Source organism: Sarcophilus harrisii, chromosome 6 (assembly GCF_902635505.1).
Source record: "Sarcophilus harrisii chromosome 6, mSarHar1.11, whole genome shotgun sequence".
Taxonomy (NCBI): Eukaryota; Metazoa; Chordata; class Mammalia; order Dasyuromorphia; family Dasyuridae; genus Sarcophilus; species Sarcophilus harrisii.
This window is the reverse complement of record NC_045431.1, coordinates 138172500-138198815: the sequence shown is the minus strand read 5'-3', so window position 1 is coordinate 138198815 and position 26316 is coordinate 138172500. Positions and strand designations below refer to the sequence as shown.

Here is a 26316-nt window from a genome sequence, read left to right as displayed (position 1 = left end):
TTTTTCTCTCCCTAGATGACATATCCTATTTTTATATTCTTTGCCATTTCTGCTTGGTGGAAGTTATTCTGGGAACGGAGTAAGGTTGGTACTAATATGTCAATTTCACAGAAAATGCTAGCTAGAAAGAATAGGTACTGTCACATCCTTCCAACATAAGAGAGAAATGAACTAAATAGGTTAAAGAGATTAAGACGTGTCCTTGATTCCATTTGGAAAAGAATTTTGTAAGACAAATTGGTCTGTGAAAATCTCACAGCTTTTCCTAGAAGTATTTTTGGCAATGGTGTTTTGAAGCATAGGTGAAATATAAACTGTTGTTTGTTTTATTTGGGAACAGGGATTTTCCCCCTCACCCTTATTCTGATCTAATTTTGATCTGCTAAATCAGTATGTATATAAGATTAGAAAAAATGGCATTTTATCACATCCCCTGGTGACTTGTAAAAATGTCAGTTGGCACAAAAAGGAAACAGAAGAAAAAAGTGAGTTTGAGAGATCCAAAGGATGGCAAAGTATTTTCTGAGTCAGGATTCTAATCTTTCCACTGCTATATTCTTTCTTTATTTTAAATTAACCAACTGTGAGGCAGCTAGAATCAGAGAGGAATACGAGACTATCCTGTTCTATCAAATAAGAATTAAAGAATTGTCCACTGGATTGAATTGATTTGAAAAAATTCATTTGGAGTAATTTGATGTTTTATTTATGAGGATATCTAATTACTTTTCTTACCAAAGAGTTTTTGGGGTTTGAACATATTAATAATTTTAAAATGTATTAATAATATGCGAGGATTTAGAAATCATACACTTCCATACATGTCTTCATTGCAATATAGAGGTGGAATTTCAGTGTGGCATGAATTCATTCATGGTATTCTTATATAGACTACATAATATATTTATAAATTCTTAGCATAGGTCATAATAGGAGGAAAGTAAGTATTATTCAGTACTATTACCATCACCTTATAAATTACTTGACATTTGCTCTGATTTGAGGATAGCCCCTATCAATTATAATTTATATTTCTACATTAAATGTTCAATTTGCTCACAGTTGATGGTAAAAAACACATCAGTAGCTTTTAGAGGTAACTGCAATTCTGTTTCTATTTTTATAATAATTTGTAACAAATAAATGGTTTAATGGTTATTTATTGACCTTTAAATTATTTTTTTTAAAAAAGGAGCTATATTTTTCTGCCAAGGTAACTTAGATCCCCAATGGACTCAAATTATTTTAATTTTGTGCTACAATAATAATTAATGAAACATGACTGGCCTTCTGTGAGAACACAGTGATAGAAGTAGAATACCAGATTATTAAAAAAAAAATCTCTTGATATATAGCTTGAGGTTGATATGGTCTGTGTAAACCATGACATATGGTGCATTTTGTATAGTCCCTTTAAATGTACTTTTATTTTCCAGTACTCACTGGCATGCTCTTTTTGGTGTATTTAGAATCTTGAAATTATGTTCTCCTCAAATAATCAGAGTTAATCTTTAAACCAATTTCAAAATCATTTCATAATGTCGACTGTCTTCTCAAAATACTATCTCAAAAACTGAATTGCCCAGGAAGTATGAAAATATCTCCTTAAAAATGCTAAAATACTGATTTTAAAAAACAAATGAGACCATCATTTTAGTTCAGACTACATTCTCTACACCAAAATGTTTATATTATTGAGGTCATAATTTAAAAAGATAAAAAATATCATTGAAAATGGAAAAAACAATATTGTTAAAAAAGAGAAAAATCTAAAATATCATGCCCAATAGCATTCCTCTCAGAGAAATTTATATATACAGATACTATCCACCCTTGCCAGGTTTCTACAAACATGGCATACCCATATCTTCCATCCTTTCTCCAGCTAAACTGCTGGATAAGGAATCAGGAAGAACTGAATTCAAATGTGATCTCAGATCCTTATAAATTATGCTGTTCTAGGCAAGTTCTTTAACCTCTCAATCTCAATTTTCTCATCTATAAAATAGAGATAATAGCATCTATATACCAGAGTTGTTAAAGACCTGATGAGATAATGTCGATAAAAATACTTTGCAAACCTTAAGATGCCATATAGATTCTAATTATTGTATACTATTTTTATTTTTAATTCATGAAATAACACAATTATTTCAATAACTTAGTAGAATTAAAATGATGCTGATAATGATTACTCATCATCATCATCATCATCATTATCATCATCTACCAGCATCCTTTTGTTTCTACTTACTGGATGGAGCTTTCAATTCGTGTGATGGTGAGGAAAGCTGCAAGGTTAGCTGTGTATGATGAGATGACAATCAATGCAAAGAGCCACCAAGCTCCCATCATCATTCGAGTGGCTAGGGTTGTGTAAGGGATTTCACCACCTGCTGGTCAGAAAAAAAGTTTAGCATGTTAATCCACTGAAAAAAAAATATACATTGATAGAGTTCTTAAAATGCCCAGTGCTCTAGGCACATTATTTTTCAGGGCTAGTTTATGCCTGTATCATTGATGCTAGTATAGTCATCAAAGCTAGGTAGAACACAGAAATCTTGATCATTTACAATTTGATTCTCTCCTTTCATGGGATGGTACTGTGAGCTTAGTTAAGAAAGCTTTTAATTAACCAGTGCTAGTATACATCCAGTGATTATTTCCTCTCTAGGATTTTTAAAGATCACTATGTCTTTAATTTAAGAAGCTAAAAATATTCTCTCCTGTCTAGAGATATGTTGATCAGGAGCCAAATGGCTCTGATGATGTATGAATTCATACCATGAATTTTTATATGTCTTACTGCCCAAGTAAATGTAGTTAAAACGACTGGATTTCACACTATTTGTTGGTAAACAAAAGAATTGTCAATCAACCAAAAAGTATTTATTAAAAATCTACTATTTATCTGAATTTTAAATTTAGTTTGAACACAACCTAATTAACATCATGTTGGGTATGTTATACCTATATAATTAGAGAACTGTAATAAAATTTAGAGATCATGTTCTGGATTTAACTATTGTCAAAGGGGTTTAATCACCAAATGTCACAACAGCTTTCCCCAAAACTATGGAGAGGAATTTTTGACAGTCTCCCTTCACACATTATGCATTCAGTTTTCAAAAGATAAAGGAAAGAAGAGAGAGACAATTATTTTAAAACCTACATAACCATATTTAAAACCATAAGAAAATGCATTTTTATGTAGATTCATGTAGATTATAGGGTAAGTTATGCCAGAAAGTCAATTTATTGAAACAAAAAAAAAAAAGAAAATATTAGTAACTAATAGGGTAATTCATACTGTTACCATAAATTAATGGAATTAAAGAGTCAGATTTATCAAATATATGGGAGACTACTGGATTTGGGACCAAAGGATGTAGATATGAATTATGGTCCTGCTCCTTAATGTCCTACTTAAAAAATGTCTCAGTCTCTCTGAGTTTCATTGTCTTGAACTGTAAAATATAGAATTGGGATGATCTCATTCTTAAACTTTATTCTATTCAAATCTTAAATCCTAGAATCATTTGAATTTAGCAAAAATCTACAGAGATTTTTATTGTAAGCAGGACTTGCTTTAGAAATGGTTAAAATTACAAGTGACAAAAACACCAAATGAAATGAATTTTAAAAATGTTTATTGCATATTTTATCCTATTCATATTTAAAGGTTATAGAAATTGGCTGAGCTAATACATGATATTTAACTATCTTAAGATACTTTGTTTTGTTATTAATATTATTTTTATTGTTGTTGCTAGTATTAGTACTAGTATTATGCATTATGAAAAAGTCATCTAATTACCGTAAGACTTTAGAATTTACATCCCTAGTTTCCACTCACACAGGTATCACCTTATTTCAAGCCCATATCAGTTCCTGCCTAACTATTGCAGTAGTTTTCTAATTTTTCTTTCCACTACAATCCATCTACCTCCTAAACTGCCAAAGTGATTTTCCAGAAGTATATATAGGTTGCTCATGTTATTCTTTTCTCTCAAATCATTAATCTGCAATTGTTTCCTATTATCTCCAGGATCAAATATAAAATACCCTGTTTGCATGTAAACCTCTATAACAAGTTTCAGTCTTTTTACCTTTTATTCTCTTCAATGAACATTTTGAGTTTACAAACATGATCATATCTAGTCCTTACTGCAACCCTGTGAAACAAATTTTATTATCACCATTTTACATGAGAAAATTATGGTTCTGTAATGTTGTTACTTGCCCATTTTTGCATAGTTAGTGCTGATCTTCTATTACTGCAATAATCTCCTGGATTAACTAATTCATTAATCCAAAAAATACTAGACAAAATGCAAATAATTGAAAATAGAGAATTCCAAGGAGAAATGCTGATTTGTTAAGTAAGTGATTAAGAAGATGGTGCTGGGAAATGCAATATGAATTTCTAGAAAGTGGCTGAAGAAGGATAGGAATGTAACCTGATAGGTAAAAATGTATTTGCTCCAACTCTTCTGATTAATTTTTAAAAAAATTGAAAATATGGGATAAGAGAAAGAACCTCCCTCATATAATTGTCAATCCAGTTACTACAGAGAGGAGAAAATATGCCATAGGAAATATAGAAGAGCAGAAAGAATCAATAATCCACAGTAATTTTATTTTTCTAAATATTTTTATTTTATTTTCCCCAATTACATATAAAAAATTTACATTTGTTTTTAAAACTTTGAGTTTCAGATTCTTTCTCTTCCTTCCTATTCCCAGCCCCTATTAAAAAGGTACATGTGAAGTTATATAAAACATTTACATAAAAGTCATATTATGAAAGAAAACATAGATTTCCCCCTCTTTCCTATCCCCCCAAAAACCCTCAAAAAAAGGATAAAAAACAAAGTATGTTTCAATCTGCATTCAGAAACAATCAATTCTTTCTCTGGGAATGGATAGCATTTTTAATCATAAGTTTTTCAGAGAAGTCATGGATCATTGCATTACTGAGAATAGCAAAGTTATTCAGAGCTGATTATTCTGTAACATTGCTTGTACTTTTTGCAAACTATATTTCATTTTGCTTGAATTCATGAGGACTTTTCAGTTTTTTTTTTTTGGGGGGGAGCATCTTGCTCATCACTTCTCATACAACAATACTATTCCAGAGTAATCATATACTACAATTTATTTACCCATTCCTCATGGGTAAATTTACCCATTCCTCATGGGTAAATAATTGTCCTCAATTGATGGACATCCCCTCAATTTTCAATTCTTTGCTCTGATTTTGTACATATAGATCCTTTTCCTTTTTTTAAAAATATCTTTTTGGATTCATGCCTAATAGTAGTAGTGTTGGGTAAATAAATATGAATGCATGATTTTATAGCTCTCTGGGCTTAGTTCATATCTTTTGATCACTTATCAATAGGGGAATGACTCATAATTTTTTTTTATAAATTTTACTCAGTTCCCTAAACATTTGAGAAATGAAGCCTTGATCAGAAAAACTTGCTTCAAAATTCTTTTCCCAATTACTACTGCAAACCCCTTACCCCATTTATTCTATTCTCTCTCCTTTCACCCTGATCCTGCTCAAAAATGTTTTGCTACTGATCACCCGCTCTCCTCTATAGCCCTCTTCTCTTCCTGAAACTTCTTCCCTTTCTACTTTTCTATAGAGTAAGATATATTTCTATACCCCTACTGAATATGTATATTATTTCCTCTTTGAGCAAATTCTGACAAGAATAAGGTTCATTCTCTCTTCTCTCCTCTTTCCTTCCACTGTAAAAGCTTTTTCTTGCCTCTTTAATAATGACAGATAATTTATGCCACTTCAACTTTCCCTTTCTTATTGTTTCAGTACAAATCCTCTTTTACCCCTTAATTTTTTAAAAGATTTTTATCCCTTTTCACACATATGTCTTCTGTATATATAGACTCCTTCTAACTGCCCCTAATGAGAAAGTTCTTATGAGTTACAAGTATTATCCTCCCATGTAGGAATATAAATAGACAAACCTTATTAAGTCTCTTATGATGTCCCTTTCCTGATTACCTTCTTATGCTTCTCCAGAGTCTTGTATTTGAAAATCAAATTTTCTTTTTAGCTCTGGCCTTTTCATCATGAATGCTGAAAGTCCTCTATTTCACTGAATATGCACTTTTTCCCTGAAGGATTACACTCAGTTCTTCTGGCTAGGTGATTTTGGTTGTAATCCTATCTCCATTGTTTTCTGGAATATCATATTCCAATCTCTCCTGTCTTTTGATGAAGAAGCTGTTAAATCTACTGTTATCCTGACTGTGGCTCTACTATACGTGAATTATTTATTTTTGGATGCTTGCAATACTTTCTCTGTGACTTGGGGAATTTGTTTGTTATGGGCCAGAACTCTGAACTTGAAACAAAGGATTCTTACAAGGTACTAAGTTAGTGGAATTGAAAGAGTCAAATCTAATTTAGCAGGGTTCAGTATGATTGATTTAATCCTATAACAAATAATGGTTTCCTAGTGATATAATGATTGGTTTATACTCAGTGTAGAGCATATAAGCTAGGAGCATTAGCCAGGATTCATTAAGAGAGATTCAGAAGGCAGAGAAGACAGGCAAGAACTCAAGCTCTTGGAACCAAAGAGAGAAGCTGACAGAGGCCAGAGAAGACAAAGGACTGGAGGCAGGAGCTCAAGTTCTCGGAACCAAGAAGAGAGACAAGCCTCTAAGAAAGCTAACTAGGCCCCAGGGAAGGAGACAAGACTTTGAAGGAGACTGACGGATTTGGACTTTAACACCTGACTACTCCTGTGATGATTATTCTGAACTGAAAGGAAGGCTGCTCCAGAGACCCCAACAAAATCAAACAAGAGAACATTACATTTTGGAGAGAACTTTACAGGAGTTCCAGAATTTGGCTATTATATTCCTTGGAGTATTCATTTTGTAATCTCTTTCAGGAGGTGATAAGTGGATTCTTTCAATTTCTATTTGATCCTCTGGTTCTAGAATATCATGATAGCATTCCTTAATAATTTTTTGAAAGATGATATCCAGGCTCTTTTTTTGATCGTAACTTTTCAGGTACATCAATAATTTTTAAATTATCTCTCCTGGATCTTTTTTCCAAGTCAGTTGTTTTTCCAATGGGATATTTAATTTTTTTTCTATTTTTTCATTCTTGATTTTGCTTTACTGTATCTTGATTTCTTATAAAGTCATTAACTTCCATTTGCTTAATTCTAATTTTTAAGGAATTATTTTCATTGGTGAGCTTTTGTATCTCCTTTCCCATTTAATCAGTTTTGCTTTTTAAAGCATTCTTCTCCTCCATTAAATTTTTGTATTTCCTCTTGTGAATCTCCCAATATTTTCCCTAATTTTTCATCTACTTTTCCTACTTGATTTTCAAAAATTCTTATTGGATATAGGAGCTTTGACTTTGTTATCATCTTCTATGTATGTTTTGATCTTCCTTGTCACCATAATAATTTTCAATGATCAGAAACTTTTTCTGTTGTCTGATCATTTTTCTAGTCTATTACTCAGCTTTTCACTCTTTGTTAAATATAGTGCTCTGTTTCCAGGATGGAGGATGCAATATCCCAAGCTTCAGGGGTTTTGTGCAGCTGTTTTCAGAAATCCTTATAGGGACCTGACTACACTCTTTTCTGCCCCGGATCTGTCAGGCATGTACCCATTCCATTGTGGCTGTAACCTCTAGTGTGTTAAAGTAATAGAATCCTTCTTCAGTGCTAGTGAAAAGTCTTCCTCTGAGCTGAAGCCTCCAGAAAGATGCCACTGCTACAGTAGCTTGGCACACCCACTCCTGGCTTGCTGGTTTCCCAAGGCCTTCTTACCTACGGACAAATCTTTTCCTCTGACTTTCCAAGGTATTTCTGGACTGAGAAGTCTAGAAATTTCCAGTACTGATGCTGAGAGGGCCCAAGGCCAGTTCCTGTTTCCTAGCTGGGGCTGCATTGGCACAACTTATACTGGACTGTATGTTGGACTCCCACACTAGTACCACAGACCTTTCCTGCTGAACTTCTAAGTTATCTTCTGCTAAAAATGTTCTACTATGTCTTTTTCAGGGTTCTGACACTCTAAAATTTGTTTAAAGTCATTACTTAAAAGAATTTGGAGGGGCTTGGGGGAAGAGTTGGGTGAGTCCCCACCTTTATTCTACCACCTTGGCTTTTTCTCAATTCAAAGTAATTTTAAAAGAGAGTTAGAAATAAAACTTCAGATATATAAGAGTACAAAGTATAGGTCATAAGCCAGGGAAATTAGAAACCTCATCTATGGAATAAATTCCAAATAAATTATCATTAGACTTCATGGGATGACTATAATAGGGTTTTCAAAGGACATGTCTTGCTCAAAAGGAATAGAATAACTAACAAAGGGTTGTTGAATATAATTTTTTAATACAAAAACCTACTCATGAGGAAATGTAGGAATCAAAGCAGGGAATTATGATAGAAAATAACTGGGTATAGAACAACAGAATAACAATAGAGCAACAAAATAGATATTTGTTTTGAAATTAAAATACTCCTTGATAGAAGGGTTCAGTAACTGGTTTTTCCTCTACAACCCAAATTATGCTTTTTTTTTATACTTGGAGATCTCAGTTTACTTGTTGATAATATGCTCAAATTCCCTGAATTTCTTGTTCTGCATTCTCCTCAGATCTCATGAACTACTCCTTCACTCTAATATGACAACACCCAGCAATAGTAATAAATGTGATTTTTCCATCACAAACCTGTTCTTAAACTTTTCTAGGTGACAGGAATTTCCTGTCCTTTCATTTCTCCCTGTGCCTCATTCCTCCTAAAACTTCTTTGTCCTCACTATAAATTCTTCACACTCCCTCAAATCTCTTTCCCAGAACTTTCCTGTTTCTCTCCTCTGACTTCAATATTTTCCTTTCAAAATTCTAATCTTTTACTTAACTTTTTGCCATTCATTCTCATATTCCTTGTCCTTTTGTCCTATCATCTCTCATTACTTTCCAAATTGGATTACTCATATTAGCTTTATTTTCCACTCCTCTTATAAATATTGCTGGAAGAAGTTAAACAGCCCTCACATCTAGAGACACTAAAGTTTTATGTTTTATATGAGAATTAACGGGATTCTCAATGCTCTATGTTAGTCTTTTTACTCTTCCTAGATTGAACTCCTTACGAAGACTGTTCCAAACTTTCTTTTTTCTTTTTAAACTATCAACATTAGCCCCTTCCTTACTATCTGAACAGATTTCATTAAAATTTTTTCAAGGTCAAACCATTATGAGCTTCATCTTTTTTTTTGATTCCACACTTCTATTCTCTTCAATACCTTTTTCCTTCCCCCTCCCAAATTATTTCCTCTTATACTCCACTTGCAGTGAATTAGCATGTTTCTCCTTGAAAATGCCAGCCTCCTACCTTTGAAAATGCCAGCCTGCTACTTATGACCATGATCATATTAAGTTCATATTAAGCATAATCCTGAACAGAAGAAAGGACAACCCATGAATTGTCAGATTAGAATTCTATTGCTAAAAGACCTGCACTTAAGTTGATATCCAAGATCCAAGAAAAATTTAAGGTAAAAATCAAAGATTAATTTTAAGAGACTTAATAAGGACAAACTATTTATGTGAAAATGTCAACCATAAGCTTAAGTATCATTAGTAATTTGATAGTTTTAAAGAAAGACTGGGACAGAACTCAGTATGATGTGATTCTAAAAAACAAAATCATGTAGAAAAAGGTACCACTAATTATACAAATGAGGTTGAAGAAGAAGAACTGGAGGAGGAGGGCTCGTAGTTCTGGAATCCTACTCTCATTGGGAATGAATTAAAAAGGAAACAATACATATATATCTAGAAGGGTATAAATTCAGGAAGAAATAATACATCAAGGGGAGAGAAAGCAGGGAGAAGATAAGGGAGGGATTTTTAGAGGGAACTGTATTCACAAAAGATCAGAGTTAAAGAGAGAACAACATATCCATTTAGAAGAATAAAAGTCTTCTAAATTTAAAAAGAAATAAGAAGGTGAGGAATAGGAAAATAGGGTGTGGAAGCATGTGTAGATTAACAGAAATGGAATAAGGTGTCAAAATTAATGAGAACAGGATAAAAAAGGATAAGGTGTGGGAGAGGATAAAGGCAATATTATTGGGAAGTAGGTTAAATAAAAGAAGGTTAAGGTAGTGGGTAAAAGTAAAGTAGAAGAGTCAAAAGGGATAGGAAATAGATACACGCAAACATAATAATAAAGATCAGGAAAAGAATTCATTATGTCAAAGTCCAAAAAAAGTATCTATAATCATTACCTCCATTTTGTAACCACAACTCACTTTTCAGTCCCTTGTTGCCTTCTGATTACTACTCTCTTCAATGTTACTGATGATTATTTTTACTACTGTATCCAGCAGCCATTTCCCAGTTGTTCTTGACTTCTTTGTGCCTGACATTATGACTACTTCTTCTTTTTTTTTCTTTCTTATATACAAATATGTCTTGTTTATTATACTTTCTCAAAATCTCTCACATTTGTCTTCTCTACTCTACCCATATCAAATTGTGTTCTCATCATTTCTTATTTAGACTACTGAAATAGTCTCCTGAAAGCACTCCCCTTCTAAAAGGTCTAATCCGGACCTTTTACAATCCATTTTCTACATTGCTGACAAGTTGATTCCTAAAACACTGAAATGAATATATCATTTCCCTACTCAAGAAGTATGCATGCGTGTATGTCTTTCTGCCACATGCACACAAATATAGCATCTATGTCTATTTTGTAGGTTTTTCAAGTTACATGTATTATTAGAAGAAAAAGGCAAGAATCTAAAAAAAACAGCATCTCTTCTGAATTTATTAAAAAGAGTGAAATATTCCTGAAAATAACAAGTGTAGGATTTCAAGGGGGAAAACAAATAATAAAAAACTATAATTAGGTAGCAGAGAATGTTTACTTATAGTAGGAATTTGGGAAGTAGAATGATAGCAAGAAGAAGGCTATTCAGTATTTGTAGCTAAGAAACAAATAGGAAGAAAAGTAGAGGCAAGATAATGGAGTAGTAGTTAAGAAGTACAGCTAAAGTCTCCTTCAACCACAAACTCCTTCAAACCCATTTAGAAAATGTATCAGAGTGAGTTCACATTGGAAAATTCAAGAAAGTAATCTCAATCATTCATTTTTCAAGTCCATGTTGGCATAGGGAAATAAAGAATTCTAGGGACAAAGCTTAGCCAGGAATTGACATTTTCTTTATTCCAGGTCATGCACTGCATCAGTACAAGATAGAGTTTGCAAATTCAGCAAGGAAGGAACTAAATTTGTGAATGATGAAATAAATATAATTTGCCAGCTTGGTTGAGTACCACACAGTTCTAGTTGATAAAATTCAAGGCTGAGAAGGGAACCTATGACTAGGGTGATATTTCAGGATGAGGAGTGGTCAAAGGCTTTAGTGGCATAAAGAATAAGAAAGAAAGTTCAGGGAAAAAAACCCTAGTAATGGTGTGTCTCAAATCTCAAGAACAAAGAGAAGTATCACTCAATTACATTTTCCAGTCTAATCTGAAGTCTATATTGGAATAACTATAACAGAAATCACAAACCAAAGGGGAGAATGTAATTCTGAACCAGCCTGTTTATATGGCTGAAAAATTTGCTAATAGCAGTCACAATCTAGTGGAACTCAAATTGAGTAAATCCACATGTACAACTAGAAATAGGGTTGGATTTTGCCCTAAATCAGGTCACTTTGAGAGCAATAGAAGTTTTCAGATCCTCACAATGAGCTACCTTAAGATTCTAGACTAATGGGGGGTGGAGCCAAAATGGTGGAGAAGGCACATGCAACTTTCTAGGCTCTCTGATATCCTCACCACCAACATTTAATTCAGCCTCAAAAAATAGTGATTGACTGCTAAAACACAGGAAGACTAGAAATACAACTCACCAGCTGAAGATAATCTGGAATTTAGCCAGAAAAGGTTTGTCCTGAGGGGCTGGGGAGAAGATCAGCACAAGCAGGGAGAGAACTAGAGGCAGCATATTGTGCAGAACGGGTGGGAGTGGTCTCTATGGTTAGAAAAATTACAGAGACGACACTGGCATAGACTGATTTCTCTGCCCTGTTTACAAAACAGTAGATCAACAGAGAATTCAAAGCCACTCTAAAAAATCACCAGATCCTAACAGGATCTGGCTTTATCCACCCAAAACCAACTGGAAGTGACAGCATAGATCACAACACAACCTTGCAGCCCCAACCCCCAGTACAGAGTTTTTCATTGGGGCAGTTTGCGAACCTGCGCAGCAGGGGGCACAGCCCAGGGCAGCCTCTAATCTGCACGGGGTGGGGGGGTGGGGTGGAGAAGGGGGTTTGGCCTGGGGCAATAGAACTTTCTCAGCACTATTTGCTTTTGGGCAGAGACACTTCTGGTTTGAGCCGGGCTATTCCTGGTCAGCTGCTAATACCCACAGCCTCAAGGTGGTCTGGGGTAGTGACACTTTCACTGCTTAGTCTCTAGTCTTAGGGTAGTCGCTAAACCACACAGTGGGGTTCTCCACTGGGCACTTCTGTAGCCTTCTGTGCTGAATCACTTTTGGTTGGGGGGGGGGGCTTTTGCCCAGAGCACTCCCATTCCTAGCTGCCTGAAGCCTGCTTACATCTTTCCCTGCTTTGCACAGGAAGCTGTTAACCCCCTTACCCTGAAAGCAGACCCTAAAGGCTTTAAAAAATGAGTAAAAAAATCAATAGGACGATTGATAGCTTCTATACAGAAAAAGAGCAGGTTTTCAATCCCAAGGAGACTAATAGCAAACAGTCTTACAAACAAAACTAATGCAGACAAGATTAGAAAGGAAGCAATAAACTAGGAAAACATTTTTGCAGTCAAAGGTTCTGATAAAGGCCTCATATCCAAAATATATAGAGAATTGACTCTAATTTATAAAAAATCAAGCCATTCTCCAACTGAAAAATGATCAAAGGATATGAACAGACAATTCTCACATGAAGAAATTGAAACTATTTCTAGCCATATGAAAGATGCTCCAAGTCATTATTAATCAGAGAAATGCAAATTGAGACAACTCTGAGATACCACTACACACCTGTCAGATTGGCTACAATGACAGGGAAAAATAATGTGGAATGTTGGAAAGGATGTGGGAAAACAGGGACACTAAAATACATTGTTGGTGGAATTGTAAATACATCCAGCCATTCTGGAGAGCAATTTGGAACTGTGCTCAAAAAGTTATCAAACTGTGCATATACCCTTTGACCCAGCAGTGTTACTACTGGGCTTATATCCCAAAGAGATCTTAAAGAAGGGAAAGGGACCTGTATGGGCAAGAATGTTTGTGGCAGCCCTCTTTGTAGTGGCCACAAACTGGAAACTGAGTAGATGCCCATCTACTTGCCAAAAGGTTTGGCAATTGGTCAATGCTGTAAAATTACCCATGCATATAACTTGTAAATAAAAAGCTATTAAAAATTTTTAAAAAAGGATTCTAGACTAACAATGATCAATAGTCTAAGAAAGCATGAGGATCATCTCAGACATTATCTCCACAAGTACATAGCACTCAGTTTTAACATGAAAAGGTCAACTAGGAGGCCGGTGGACCTGAAAAAAATCTAACTTCAGACTCTGGGCAAGACACTTAATCCCAAATTTCTTCTTCTTCCTCTTCTTCCTCTCCCTCTCCTTCTTCCTCTTCTTTTTATTTTTTCCTCTCCCTCTCCCTCTCTGTCTCTTCCTTAAAAGAAAACTGCCTATAGAATTAGAGAGAAAAGGACTCTACCATGTCATCTCCTAAAACATTAAAAATGAAAACTCCAAGGAACATAACAGCTAAAATTGAGCGTTCCAAGTCAAAGAAAAATAATGGAAGTATCAAGAAAGAAAGCATTTTAGGGCTGAGAATTCAGTTAGAATCATTCATGGTTTAGCAGCTACTAACTATAAAGAAGCAAGCAGCTGGTGATATCGGGGATAAATTGCCAGGCCTGGAATTGGGAAGATTCTTCTCTTTGAGTTTCAATCTGATTTCAAACACTTACTAGCTGTGTGACCATGGACAAGTCACTTGACCCTGTTTGCTTCAATTTACTCTTTTGTAAAATAAGCTGGAGAAAGAAATGGTAAAGTATTCCATTATCTTTTCCAAGAAACTCCCAAATGGGCTCATTTAAGAGTTGGATACAATTGAAAAATGACTGAACAACAACAAATGTGGAAAAAAGTTACCTGCAATGAGAGGATCTGAATGGATTTTAATCTGACTTGTCCTGCTCTGAAAATCAAATATGGATTCATAGCAATTCATTCACAGCTCTTATCTAGATTTCAGTAGTTTAGACGAACTGTTATTTAAAGAGAAATGTGGTTTTACTCTACTTTTTTCATTCCACATAAAAGGTTTTAAAAAGACTTTTGTGATGATGGTGATGTTTATAAGAAGAATATTTTCATTTGAAAAAGGTTAATTGATCTTTTTTCCAGATACTAGGGAAAATACTGAACAAAAACAATCTTGCTCTTTAGGTGATTTGAATGCACATACTTGGAAGGCACTATTTTAGGAATTACTCTGCTTTTTCATTTACATTTCCAAAGTGAAAAGGTTCCCAATTATTTATATACATTCATTTTTCAAAAGTTTAATATCAGGTGAATATTAAATGAATTAGAATTTTTATTATCCCATACTATTAAGAAAAGAATTCTTTATAACATGACTGATTCTTCTGATGAAATCAGAGATGATATTTTAGTTTTTGGGTTTCTTGAAAATAAAAATGAACTTTGTAATTGCTGAAGATACAACTTCAGATTAGCACAAGTAGTTAATGAATGTTTTTTTTTTTTTTAACTGCAATTATTATAATGGACTATTTCCAATTTAAATGGCTTTGAAACCAAATCCTTCAATCAAAAAGGAAATTATAATAAAATTAAAATAGCAGCTAGATATATCAAATGAACCTAAGTGGCTGATTGTTCTTTTAACTTCCAGGTGCTTATCCCTGCAGCTTAGATATGAATTAAATTGAATTAGATCTCGATCATGAAAATCTCCATAACTGATCATATCTATGATATTTTTATTGGTCTAGCTCCTAAAATATCCCTAAAACAAAGGTTTAACCATTTTGCTTCTTCTCTCAAAAAGTGTGGAATCTCTCCTAGTGCCTCTTGGCTAATAGATGAATTCCTTAAACTAGCATTTCAATTCCTCCATAATCCACCTATATCTTTGCTCCAGCACTTCCTCTCTTATAGGAAGTTTTTCTTGCTTCCCATCATTTCCAAATCCATAATGTTTTCTCCATCTTTGAATTGTTATCTATTTCCTTATTTACCCCAACTTCTTTCTCCCAAGCTGATTTCTAGTAAAATACAAAATTCCTTAAGGGGAAAGATTGTTTGGCTTTTGTCTTTGTATCTCTAGTATTTAGTCAAGTACCAAACACATAACACAAATATTTGTTGCATTGAAATGAATTTTTAAAAATCACAACACTCTGTTGTTCTCAGAAAAGAAACATGATTAAAATTCAATCATCCATCTTAAATTTCCAGCCTGTTAGATGGGAGTGTGTTATCTATATCAACTCTGTTTCTAATTGTAATTAATCAAGTGAGCAGATAAATGAATTATGAGGATATAAATGTCCTTCAGTAAAATATCAAGGATATATTGCTTAAAGTTACTTGTGATTTCATTTACAATGAATCTGGATAACTTTCAGGCTACACAAGACAAATTTTCTATTATCAAATAAGTAGTTATTATTGGGATTATTATTTTTTAAGTGAGAATTCCTGATATGTAAAATCTTTCCTTCACACAGATCAGCATCTTATCTGTAAATGATAGTCTTTTGCCCGTGCTGTGAGGAACTAAGTGATATTTTTAATTTCATACTGTTAGCATATGTTAAAGTGGAACTTGAGTCCAGATAATCCTTATTCCAGGTTTGGCCTCCTATCCACTATATTGCTTATCATCAGCATTTTGAATTTTTGCCATAAATGCTTAGTCTGGATGTTCACTCTCATTTTATTCATTTCCACAGGAAATAGAAAAAAAAAACCTTATCAATTCAATTAAATATTTTTTTCCTCCAATGAAAAATATGCTTAAAATTTTCCAGTCATCTGGTTAATCCATGTCAGATTAATAAACATTTCCAAAATACTGATTATAAAATTCCCTTTTTCAGGATTGCTCTGGAAGAGTTAATTCATTCTAAGTAGGTAAACTTTCATTCTAGAAGTTAAGAAATGTTGAATTTAGACGCTCCATTTGCTCTTATTTTTTTTAGACAAATGTCTTATTTATGAGGCTCTAAATGTTTGAAAATGTGTGGTTCAGCTGGAAGTCTTGGTAATACATACAGCTGTTTGCAAAGATTTCCATTAATCAAGGGAACTACATCTTAAGTGATCAATAGTTAATGAGAGTAACTGAAGCTCACAGCATAGTGGGTCAGTGAACATATTTTTTTATAACTTTTTGGCATTTGGGGGTGAAACATTTGAATTGGTTCATCTATTCTGCTGTCTCCTTTCCCAAATGCCACTCAAAAGACTATTGTAAATTTTAATGAATTTGAAATAGACATTTCCCTCTAGACCTTATTTTAGTTGACAGCTAAATCATAATATTTTCTTAAATAACTAATCCAAACTTCTTATTCCCCCAAGATTAAATCTCCCTCTCTCTCCCTCTCTTGCAATTTTAAAATTCATTATGTCGGCATAAGATTATTTATTAGAGATTTATTAAGAGTTGCCATAAGAATATTTTTTCAGGCTCTGAATTCATCTTACATTTGCTACACTAACTATTCTTAAGCTAAAAATATCTTGATGAGAAAATGAATTTCATATTATACTTCAGTTTGAGCAAGATGTTTCAAAGTCTTAAAAATTAGTTGCTAGACACTTAGATGTAGTAAAGGAAAAATGGGGTACAGTAGGAAGACAATGAACTGTATTCTTTTGCTTAGCTTTTGCTTTGAGTCAAATTAATTTATGTGAAATATCATAGGGGATCTCTGAAGGGGGAGAAAAAGGGGAATCCAAATATATAATCCTAGGCAATTAATAGGAAAGGCAGAACTTGAAATGATTATGTGGAAATGCGGGTTGTAAATAATTTATTTAAAAAAATTCTAATCTTGAATCAGACATAGATTCAGTCAGCAGGAGATGTTAAATAGTGAACAGAAATCTTGTTGAAATCCAAACCCAGGGTGTTTCTTAATTCATTGATTCTTGTATTCTGCAGGACCATCCTTTAAGAGAAAAAAATACAATAGACAGTGCTAATTTTCCTGTGTATATATGAAGAAAATATGCTGAATATTTTCCATAATCTTATAAAGGCTATGTAAGGAAATTGTCTCCCTAAGAAAGAGTTTCAGGAGCATAAATTCAAGGAGAGAAGTATCAACATATGGGGAATAGTTAGCATGTCAGAAACAATTTTAAGTAAGAAATTGTGGGCAGAAAGAAGTTCTAGTACCATATTCTAAGTAAATCTTTGACTGTAAGACCATCTCACCACCACCAAGCAGATACCATTGGATCTCTGCCCATCAGACACTTAATTTCTTAGACCTGTTTCCTCATCTGTAAAATGAATGAGGGGAAACAATTATGCTTTAAGATCCCTTCAAATATGAAGCCACAATCATATTAAGTAATTGGAAGACAATGAAACACTATGCTGCAGATATTGCATGCCACACGAAACTAGTGGGGAGTCTAGTGGAAACATGAAGACATCGTTCTATAACCATGTGTGTACTTTTGGATGTACATGTGTATACATCTCTATATATTCCCTAGATGTGCCCAAACTTCACAGTGGTATATGTATTTGTGCTCAGGTTATAATGGAAATATTACATTTATTACTGCTTTTCATATTTTGCCATGCTAGTTCTCAAAATGTTTTACTTTGAATTAATTGTGTCATCACAGTAGCAACTGAAATGTAAAGTAAGTCATGGTCTTGAGTGTAGTTTGAATCAGGTAGAGCTTTGTTGTGTCACAGTGTGTGAGAGAGTGGTACCCTAAATATTACATTCCTTTGATGATATTAGTAAATTTCCTACTCTGTAAGATGTAAATTATTTTACACCAAAATTTAACCACCAGAAGGAAGTTAAAGACCTCCCCTGTCAGATGTCTAATGTCAGGTCTTCTTGGACTCAATATATGGAATATATAGGGATATATGAAAACATTTCAGTAGAATCTATTAACTTGAAGGTAAAACAATTATATCTTCTTCTTTTATTTTTACTAACTTCTAACTCAGTTTTAATATTTCCTTGAATCATTTAAAAGATTATCCTGAGAAAGGATACAGAGGCTTCACTGGAGTGCCAGAGTTATCCATGACAAAAAAGTCAATAACCTCTACATTAACTCTTGCAGTAACTTTCTGAATTATTGAAAGAGTTTTTTCTTGCAAAAGTTGTTTTCCTATTACCATTCCTTAAAGCATTTGTGATCTTAGTAATTAACTTGTATGGGGTGGGGGGGAATGTCAAAGCAGTGTTCTGGGAACATTCAGAAAGTATTTGGATGGTTTGGTTCAGACATGCAATTCAATTTATTTTCTCTCATTCTGCTATAGGTCAGTTTGTCAGAATTTCTCATCTCTTCCACCTTTCACTTTGCATATTTTTATTTTCTCCCTCAATTTGGTGTATGGGATTTTGTTTTTCTTGTTAGTACTTCAGCAGTGTAACAAATGCCAAAGGACAATCTAATTGCTCAAAAAAGAAAAGAAAAGAAAAGAAAAAAATGCTTTAGTAAAGGGTTTGGACAGAGAATAAAATATTCTTTATACTTTCCAAATGTCATTTCCCACATAAGGTATTCCCACTTGTTTTCTCTGTTTTTCTCAGCCATTTGCAACATGCTGCTTACATTCTGTTCATCTACTTCATTCTACTCATCCTCTTCCTACCAAAATGTGAATTCTTCCTGAGTTGGTAGGTTACCTTCTGCTTTTGTTGTTGTCATTTATTTAGTTGTGTCTGTCTATGATCCTATGGATCATACAGTCCATGGGGTTTCTTGGCAAAAAAAAAAAAAAAAAAAAAAAAAAAAAAAGTCACCAGGATCACAAAACTAGTAAAGTATGTGAGACTGAATTTGAACTCAGTGCTTCCCGAATTCAATATAAGTATTCTATTCATTAAGTCATTTAGCTGTCTCCAGCTTTTGTCTTATACGAAATTGTATCTCATAGTACTTCCCAGCCATTTCCAAACCATGACATCTAAATTTCAGCCATCCTCTATGATCTTTTCTCTCCAGAACCTGTTTTGTTTTTTTTTTTTTTTTTTTTTTTAATCCCCAGAATCTTGGGCTCAGATAGGTGAGCTCTATTTTTAATTTTTTTAAAACCAGACTGCATAACTGCTTCCTGGTCCTTTCTAGCACAGTGGTCAATATACAATTTATAAAACTAAAACTATCTTACTAATCAGTCTTTACAAGAAGATCAGTAAGATAGCATTAGAAAAAAAAGGGAAAAAAACTTTTTAACTTGTTCTTTTTTACTTAAAAATAATTAATAAATTATGTACCATATCTTTATATCACTATACCTTCCCCTAGTATTCTTCCTTTCTCCTTCCCAGACATCCTATATAACAAATAGTATTTTAAAGTAAAAAAATAAAGACAGAATAAACATTAGATAACTGATCAATAACTAAAATAATCTGAAGTTATGTGCAATACTTTTAAGCCTTCATCCTCTGCAAAGGAATGAAATGACAGCCAGTATCTTCTTATATCTCTTCTTTCAAGTCATGTTTTGTTGTTTATACTTATGCAAATCCAAATGTAATTTTTAAAAAAATAATTCCTTCCATTTACATTATTGAACTCATTGTATATATTGCTTCCTTGGCTCTCTGCTTACTTTATTCTTCATTAGCTCAAATAGATAGTTTTTTTCATACTTTTCTGTATTCTTCACAGTCATTATTTCTTTTTTTTTTTTTTATAGCTTTTTATTTACAAGTTATATGCATGGGTAATTTTATAGCATTGATAACTGCCAAACCTTTTGTTCCAATTTTTCCTCTCCTTAAAGTATAAATTAAATACAAAATAAGAATATATGACCAAACAGTTATTTTGCTTTACAAAAAGAATCAGACTCTGAAATAGTGTATAATTAGCCTGTGAAAGAAATAAAAAATGCAGGTGGACAAAAATAGAGGAATTGGGAATTCTATGTAATGGTTCTTAGTCATCTCCCAGAGTTCTTTTGCTGGGTGTAGCTGGTTCAATTCATTCCTGCTCCATTGGAACTGATTTAGTTCATCTCATTGCCAGGTCCATCAGAATTGATCATCATATAGTAGTGTTGTTGAAGTATATAATGGTCTTGCTCATTTCACTCAGCATCAGTTCATGTAAGTCTCTCCAGGACTTTCTGAAATTATCCTGTTGGTCATTTCTTACCGAACAATAATATTCCATATTATTCATATACTACAATTTATTCAGCCATTCTCCTATTGATGGGCATCCACTCAGTTTCCAGTTTCTGGCCACTACAAAGAGGGCTGCCACAAACATTCTTGCACATACAGACCCTTTTCCTTCTTTAAAATCTCTTTGGGATTTAAGCCCAGTAGTAACACTGATAAATCAAACTGCTGCACAGTTTGATAATTTTTTGAGCATAGTTCCAAATTATTCTCCAGAATGGCTGGATGTATTCACAATTCCACCAACAATGTATTAGTGTCCCTGTTTTCCCACATCCCCTCCAACATTCCGCATTATTTCCCCCTGTCATTATAGCCAGTCTGACAGGTGTGTAGTGGTATCTCAGAGTTGTCTTAATTTGCATTTCTCTGATTAATAATGACTTGGAGCATCTTTTCATATGGTTAGAAATAGTTTCAATTTCTTCAGCTGAGAATTCTGTTCATATCCTCTGATCATTTATCAATTGGAGAATGGCTTGATTTCTTATAAATTAGAGGCAATTCTCTATATATTTTGGAAATGAAGCCTTTATCAGAACCTTTGAAAGTCATTATTTCTTACAATAGTACTACAGTTTACCATAAAACATTACTCAATGGATGGGAATCTACTTTGTTTCTTTTTCTTGATATCACAAAAAGTACTGTTATAAGTTTTTTGGTATTTATTAGGAGGACTATCTTCTTACCAATTGTCTTCTTGGAATAAAGTCTAGTAATATAATATCTGGGTATAAGAGTACGTACATTTAGGTAATTTATTTGTCTAATTCCAAATTATTTTCCAAAATAGTTATACGGAAACTATAAAAGAGAGGAAGGGGACAAGAGCAAAATGGGGAGCTGATAGAAGGGAAGATAGTTTGGGGAAGGTATTAGGAAAACTATAAAAGTTTCTTGATTCATAGCTACACCAATAATATATTAGTGTGCTTACATTCCCACATTTTCTTCAACTATTGACTATCCTGATCTGATGGAACCTTAGAATTGCTTTGATGTGCATTTATTAGTAATTGGGACTATTCTTGTATGTGGCTATTAAAAGTTTTCTGTTAAAATTTTTTCTTTTGAGAACAATCTGTTTATATTCTTTGACCACTTATCTATTGGGGAATTTCTGTTATTTATAGATCTATCTATCTATCATCTGTTAATTAGTTGTTCTTTTGAATACTAAATTCTTATGAGAGAAGTTTTAATCAAAGATTTTTTTCCCATTTAGCTTCTTCTTTTCTTGCTATAGATGCCTTAATTTTATGAAAAAAGCTTTCGCATTTTTTAGTTTCATGTAATGTTTTCTTTTGTAATTGTTATCCCTTCTTTCGTTAAGAGCCTATTTCCTATCCATAGCTAGAAAAGTTTTATAATCAATTTCATTTATACTTTTTAATGCTTTGATCTTTAATATCTTGTGTTATAAAGTTTTGAAGTAAGGCCAATTTCTGTCATTTTTTTTTTTTAGTTTTTGCAAAAGATTTTTTTTTCAAACAGGAAGGTCATACCCAAGTAATTTATGCCTTCAGATTCTTAATTTTTTTCTCAATTAAATTTAAAAACAATTTTTAACATTTGATTTTTTTTTCAAATTTTGAGTTCCAAATTCCGTCACCCCTGCCCTCTCGTTGATAAGGCAAGCAGTTTGTTATATATTATGTGCAAAGTATATTTCCATAATAAACATGTTGTAATAGACTCCCTACCCCTTCGCCCCCCAAAAAAAGTAAAAATAAAAACTTTTGATCAGCATTCAGATTCCATTAGTTTTTCAAAAGGGGATAGTATTTTTCATCATAAATCCTTCAAAACTCTCTTGGGTCACTATACTGCTGAGAATAGTTGAATTAGTCATAGTTGATCATGGTATAATACTCTTATTACTGTGTTCAATATTCTCCTTGTTCTGTGCCTTTCACTTTGTATCAGTTCATATAAGTCTTCCAAGGTTTGTTTATTTTTGAGAGTATCCTGCTTACCATTTCTTAGAATATAACATTCCATCATAATCATTTAGTACAACTTGATCAGTTATTATTTAATGTATAGGAATCCTTTCAATTTCCATTTCTTTGCCACCATAAAAATAGCTGCTATAAATATTTTTGCACAGATATTTCCTTTTGCTTTAAAAATATTTTTGTGGGACAGCTAGTTGGTGCAGTGGATAGAATACCAGCTCTGAAGTCAGGAGGACCTGGGTTCAAATATGACCTCAGACACTTAACACTTCCTGGCTGTGTGACTCTGGGCAAGTTACTTACCTCCAATTGCTTTAGGGGAAGAAGTGTTACAGAACTGGTAGTGACTTTATATCCCTGGGAGAATTGTGAATCCTCTATTGAGTGGTATAGTGTCTCAATTTCCTCACCTTCCTCCAACATTTGCTCTTTGCTTTGAAACTTCCTCTGAAAACTGCATGTTTATTTCTTCTGACCATTTATAAATTGGGTAGTGACTCTTGTTTTTGTTATATTTAAATTAATTCTCTATTTGAGAATTGAAGCCTTTATATGATAAATTTGCTATAAAATTTTTTCACAATTATGTTTTCTGTATATTTCCCTCCATCCCATTTCTCCTCTTTTATTTTAGTCTCTCTCCTTTCACTTTGTCCATTCTCAAAAGTTTTTTCCTAATACCTCCCCCAAACTATCTTCCCTTCTATCAGCTCCCCATTTTGCTCTTGTCCCCTTCCTCTTGTATTTTCTTGTAGGATAAGATAGATTTATATACCCAAATGAGTATGTATGTTATTCCCTTTCTGAGCCAATTCTGATGTGAATAAGGTTCAAGCCACTTCCCCAAAGCCTCCATGCTCCCCTCAAATGTAAAAGGTTTTTTTGTTTCTTTTCTGTGAGATAATTTACCCTATCCTACCTCTCCATTTCCCCCTTTCCCAAATCATTCCTCTTTCTCATCTCTCAATTTTATTTTTTGGATCATCCCATCATATTCCATATATGCCGACGTTCACCACCTGTACCCTCTACCTACCATATCCTTCTTCTAAGTATCCTAATAATTACAGTTACAAATATCATCTTCCAATGTAGGAATGTGAATGGTTTAATTTTATTGAATCCCTTATGATTTTACTTTCCTGTTTACTTTTTTATGCTTGTCTCATATTTGAAAGTCATATGTTGTATTCAGTACTTATCTTTTTATTTGATATGTGTGATGTCTTGGGCATTTCATTGGATATCCATTTTTCCTGTAATGGACACACACAGACACAGACACAGACATAGACACACACACACACACACACACACACACACACACACTCAGTTTTGCAGGATAACTAATTTTTTGTGGTAATTGTAGCTCCTTTGCCATCCTATCATATTCCACTCCTTCCAATCTTTTAACATAGAAGCTGCTAAATCTTGGCTTACTTTGCCTCTGGTGCCATGATATTCAAATTGTATCTTTCAGGATGCTTACAATATTTTCTCCTTGATCTGGTAGCTCTGGAATTTTGCTATAATATTCCTTGGAGTATTTATTTTAGGGTCTCTTTCAGGAGATTATTGGTGGATTCTTTCAATTTCTATTTTACCTCTGGTTCTGATAGCAGGAAAGTTTTTCTTAATAATTTCTTTAAATATGATGTGTAGGATCCTTTTTTTAAATCATGACTTCCAGATAGTTCAATTATTTCTAAATTATCTCTCCTTGATTTTTTTTCCTTGATTTTTTTTTCCCAATGAGATATTTGACATTTTCTATTTTTTCTTTTATTTGATTTTGTTTGTTTCTTAATGTCTCATGGAGTCATTATTTTCCACTTCCCCAATTCTAATTTTTAAAAAATTATTTTCTTTGTTAAGCTTTTGTGCCTCCTTTTCCATTCAGTCAGTCCTACTTTTTAAGGAGTTCTTTTCTTCCAGTGAATTTTCATACTTTTTTTCCTATGTGGATAGTTCTCCTTTTTAAGGATTATATCTTTTTAGTGAATGTTTATTCCTCTTTAACTATTTGGGCTATTCTATTTTTAAGGTGTTATTTTCTCCAGTAATGTATGTGTATGTGTGTGTGTGTGTGCTTCATTTACTAAGCTGATGACTCCTTTTTTTCATGATTTTCTTATATCATTCTCATATAACTTTATAATAGGTTCTTTTTACTTTTAAAATTTTCTGCTTGTTTTGTTGTGATTTCACTTTGATCATCTGCTATTTTTTAATTTGATTTTCTTCCTCCTTTAATTAGATTGGCTTAAAGTTTATCCACTTTATTGATGTTTTAAAATAATCAGTTTTTACTTTTATTCTATCATTTCTATAGTTTTTTGTTTCCAGTTTTTTTGTTTCTTTTCTAATTTTTAGTATATATCCTCTCTTTTGCTTATTAAAATAATCTATAGGTTTGATTTTTTGTTGACTTTCTATTCCTGTGCATATTTTATATAAACTCCGAAGGCAGAGGATGTTTTATTTTTATCTTTGTATTCATAGAACTTTCATAGTGCCTGGTTACATAGTATTCACTTAATAATTGTCCCTTGTTGAAATGAATTAGGATTGGGTTTGATTAATTAGCATTAGGAACTTCTGAAATCAGAAACAAATAGGAGAATTATGCTCCATGCTTTTACAATGCAGAACTAAGATCAGAGAAAAAGATCTCTAAAAATCTTCCTTATAGTCATTTCTTTCATAAGCCTTCAAGCTTGCTATAATCTTAAGTATGTGTTATTCTTCTCCATTTCCATTTTTACTCTACAATCAATGTAGTCTAGTAATGTAGGAATCTAATAAGTTAATGGTGGTCACAGGCTTCAAAGTGAGATGAAACTATGATATCTAGAGAATAAGCCACAAATCATATTTTCTAAAGTGGCATTTAAAAAAATAACATCCAATGTACAGGATTAGCAATTGATGGAAATCTTTCATACAGATACTACTGTGATTTGGACATAATTTAAACAGATACCCAGAGAGAATTAATATTGTTTCTTGACCATCCATGCAATGGATAATTTGAATATAATTGATAAAATTGAGATGTTTCCCCTAATTCACTAGACTAATAAGAAAACAAACTATAATTCTGTAAATTATGAAATGTTATTTGACAGGTGTTTCAGAGTCCACAAAAAGTAAAACAATTAGTATAGCGATCAGTAAGACAATTTGAATTGTTGGACTTGTGGATATAAAGACAAAAGTTTTGATCCCACCTTATATGTTAGATGTTTATTTTTGGGAAAATCATTTAAGTTCTGTGAGGAAATTAATTTCCTTATGTGTAAAACTGTCACCAGGTTATTGTGTTAATCAGTTATTACACATATAGAGACCTTAACTTTAAAAACTATTGCAAGGAATGAATAAAAAATATAAAATTTTTAAATTAAAATTGTAAATTAATTTTCAATTAAAGGAATGAAAAAAAAGAAACACACCCATTAAGTGCTTACTGTGTGTTAAATACATATAAATAACAGGCCTTCTCTAGGTAACCTCCAGCATATCTGATGTGATTTTAAGATTATCTTAGTTTTTTTTAGTGATGTAGGGCAATCCATCCTTTAGCTACAATTCAATCTATCTACTAAGTTATAGAGGGATTATAATCTGTCAGTGGATCAAAATGTGGATGAAATATTAGATAAAGTATCGAACAGCATATATTGCTTTCTGGTATTAAAGATTGATCTGGAAGATAAAGTCAGAAACTTACTTGGTTGTGAAAAGAGTAAAACAAGTTGGATGTTCATAAGGTATATATTTGTCATGTTATGGTACACTAACATTTCTCTGAAGATAT

The 26316-nt window shown here is 33.0% G+C and overlaps 1 protein-coding gene across 2 annotated transcripts in view; it reads right to left on the bottom strand.

The window, feature by feature from the left end:
* The window catches only part of GRID2 (glutamate ionotropic receptor delta type subunit 2), a 1791455-nt gene that overhangs the window by 295452 nt on the left and 1469687 nt on the right, over positions 1–26316 (bottom strand). Inside the window, exon 12 of one of the 2 annotated variants that reach the window (XM_031941365.1) lies at positions 2255–2396. In XM_031941365.1, the coding sequence (XP_031797225.1) occupies positions 2255–2396 (142 nt within the window). The remainder of the gene's footprint in view (positions 1–2254; positions 2397–26316) is intronic. The other variant, XM_031941366.1, reaches the window with a different exon arrangement.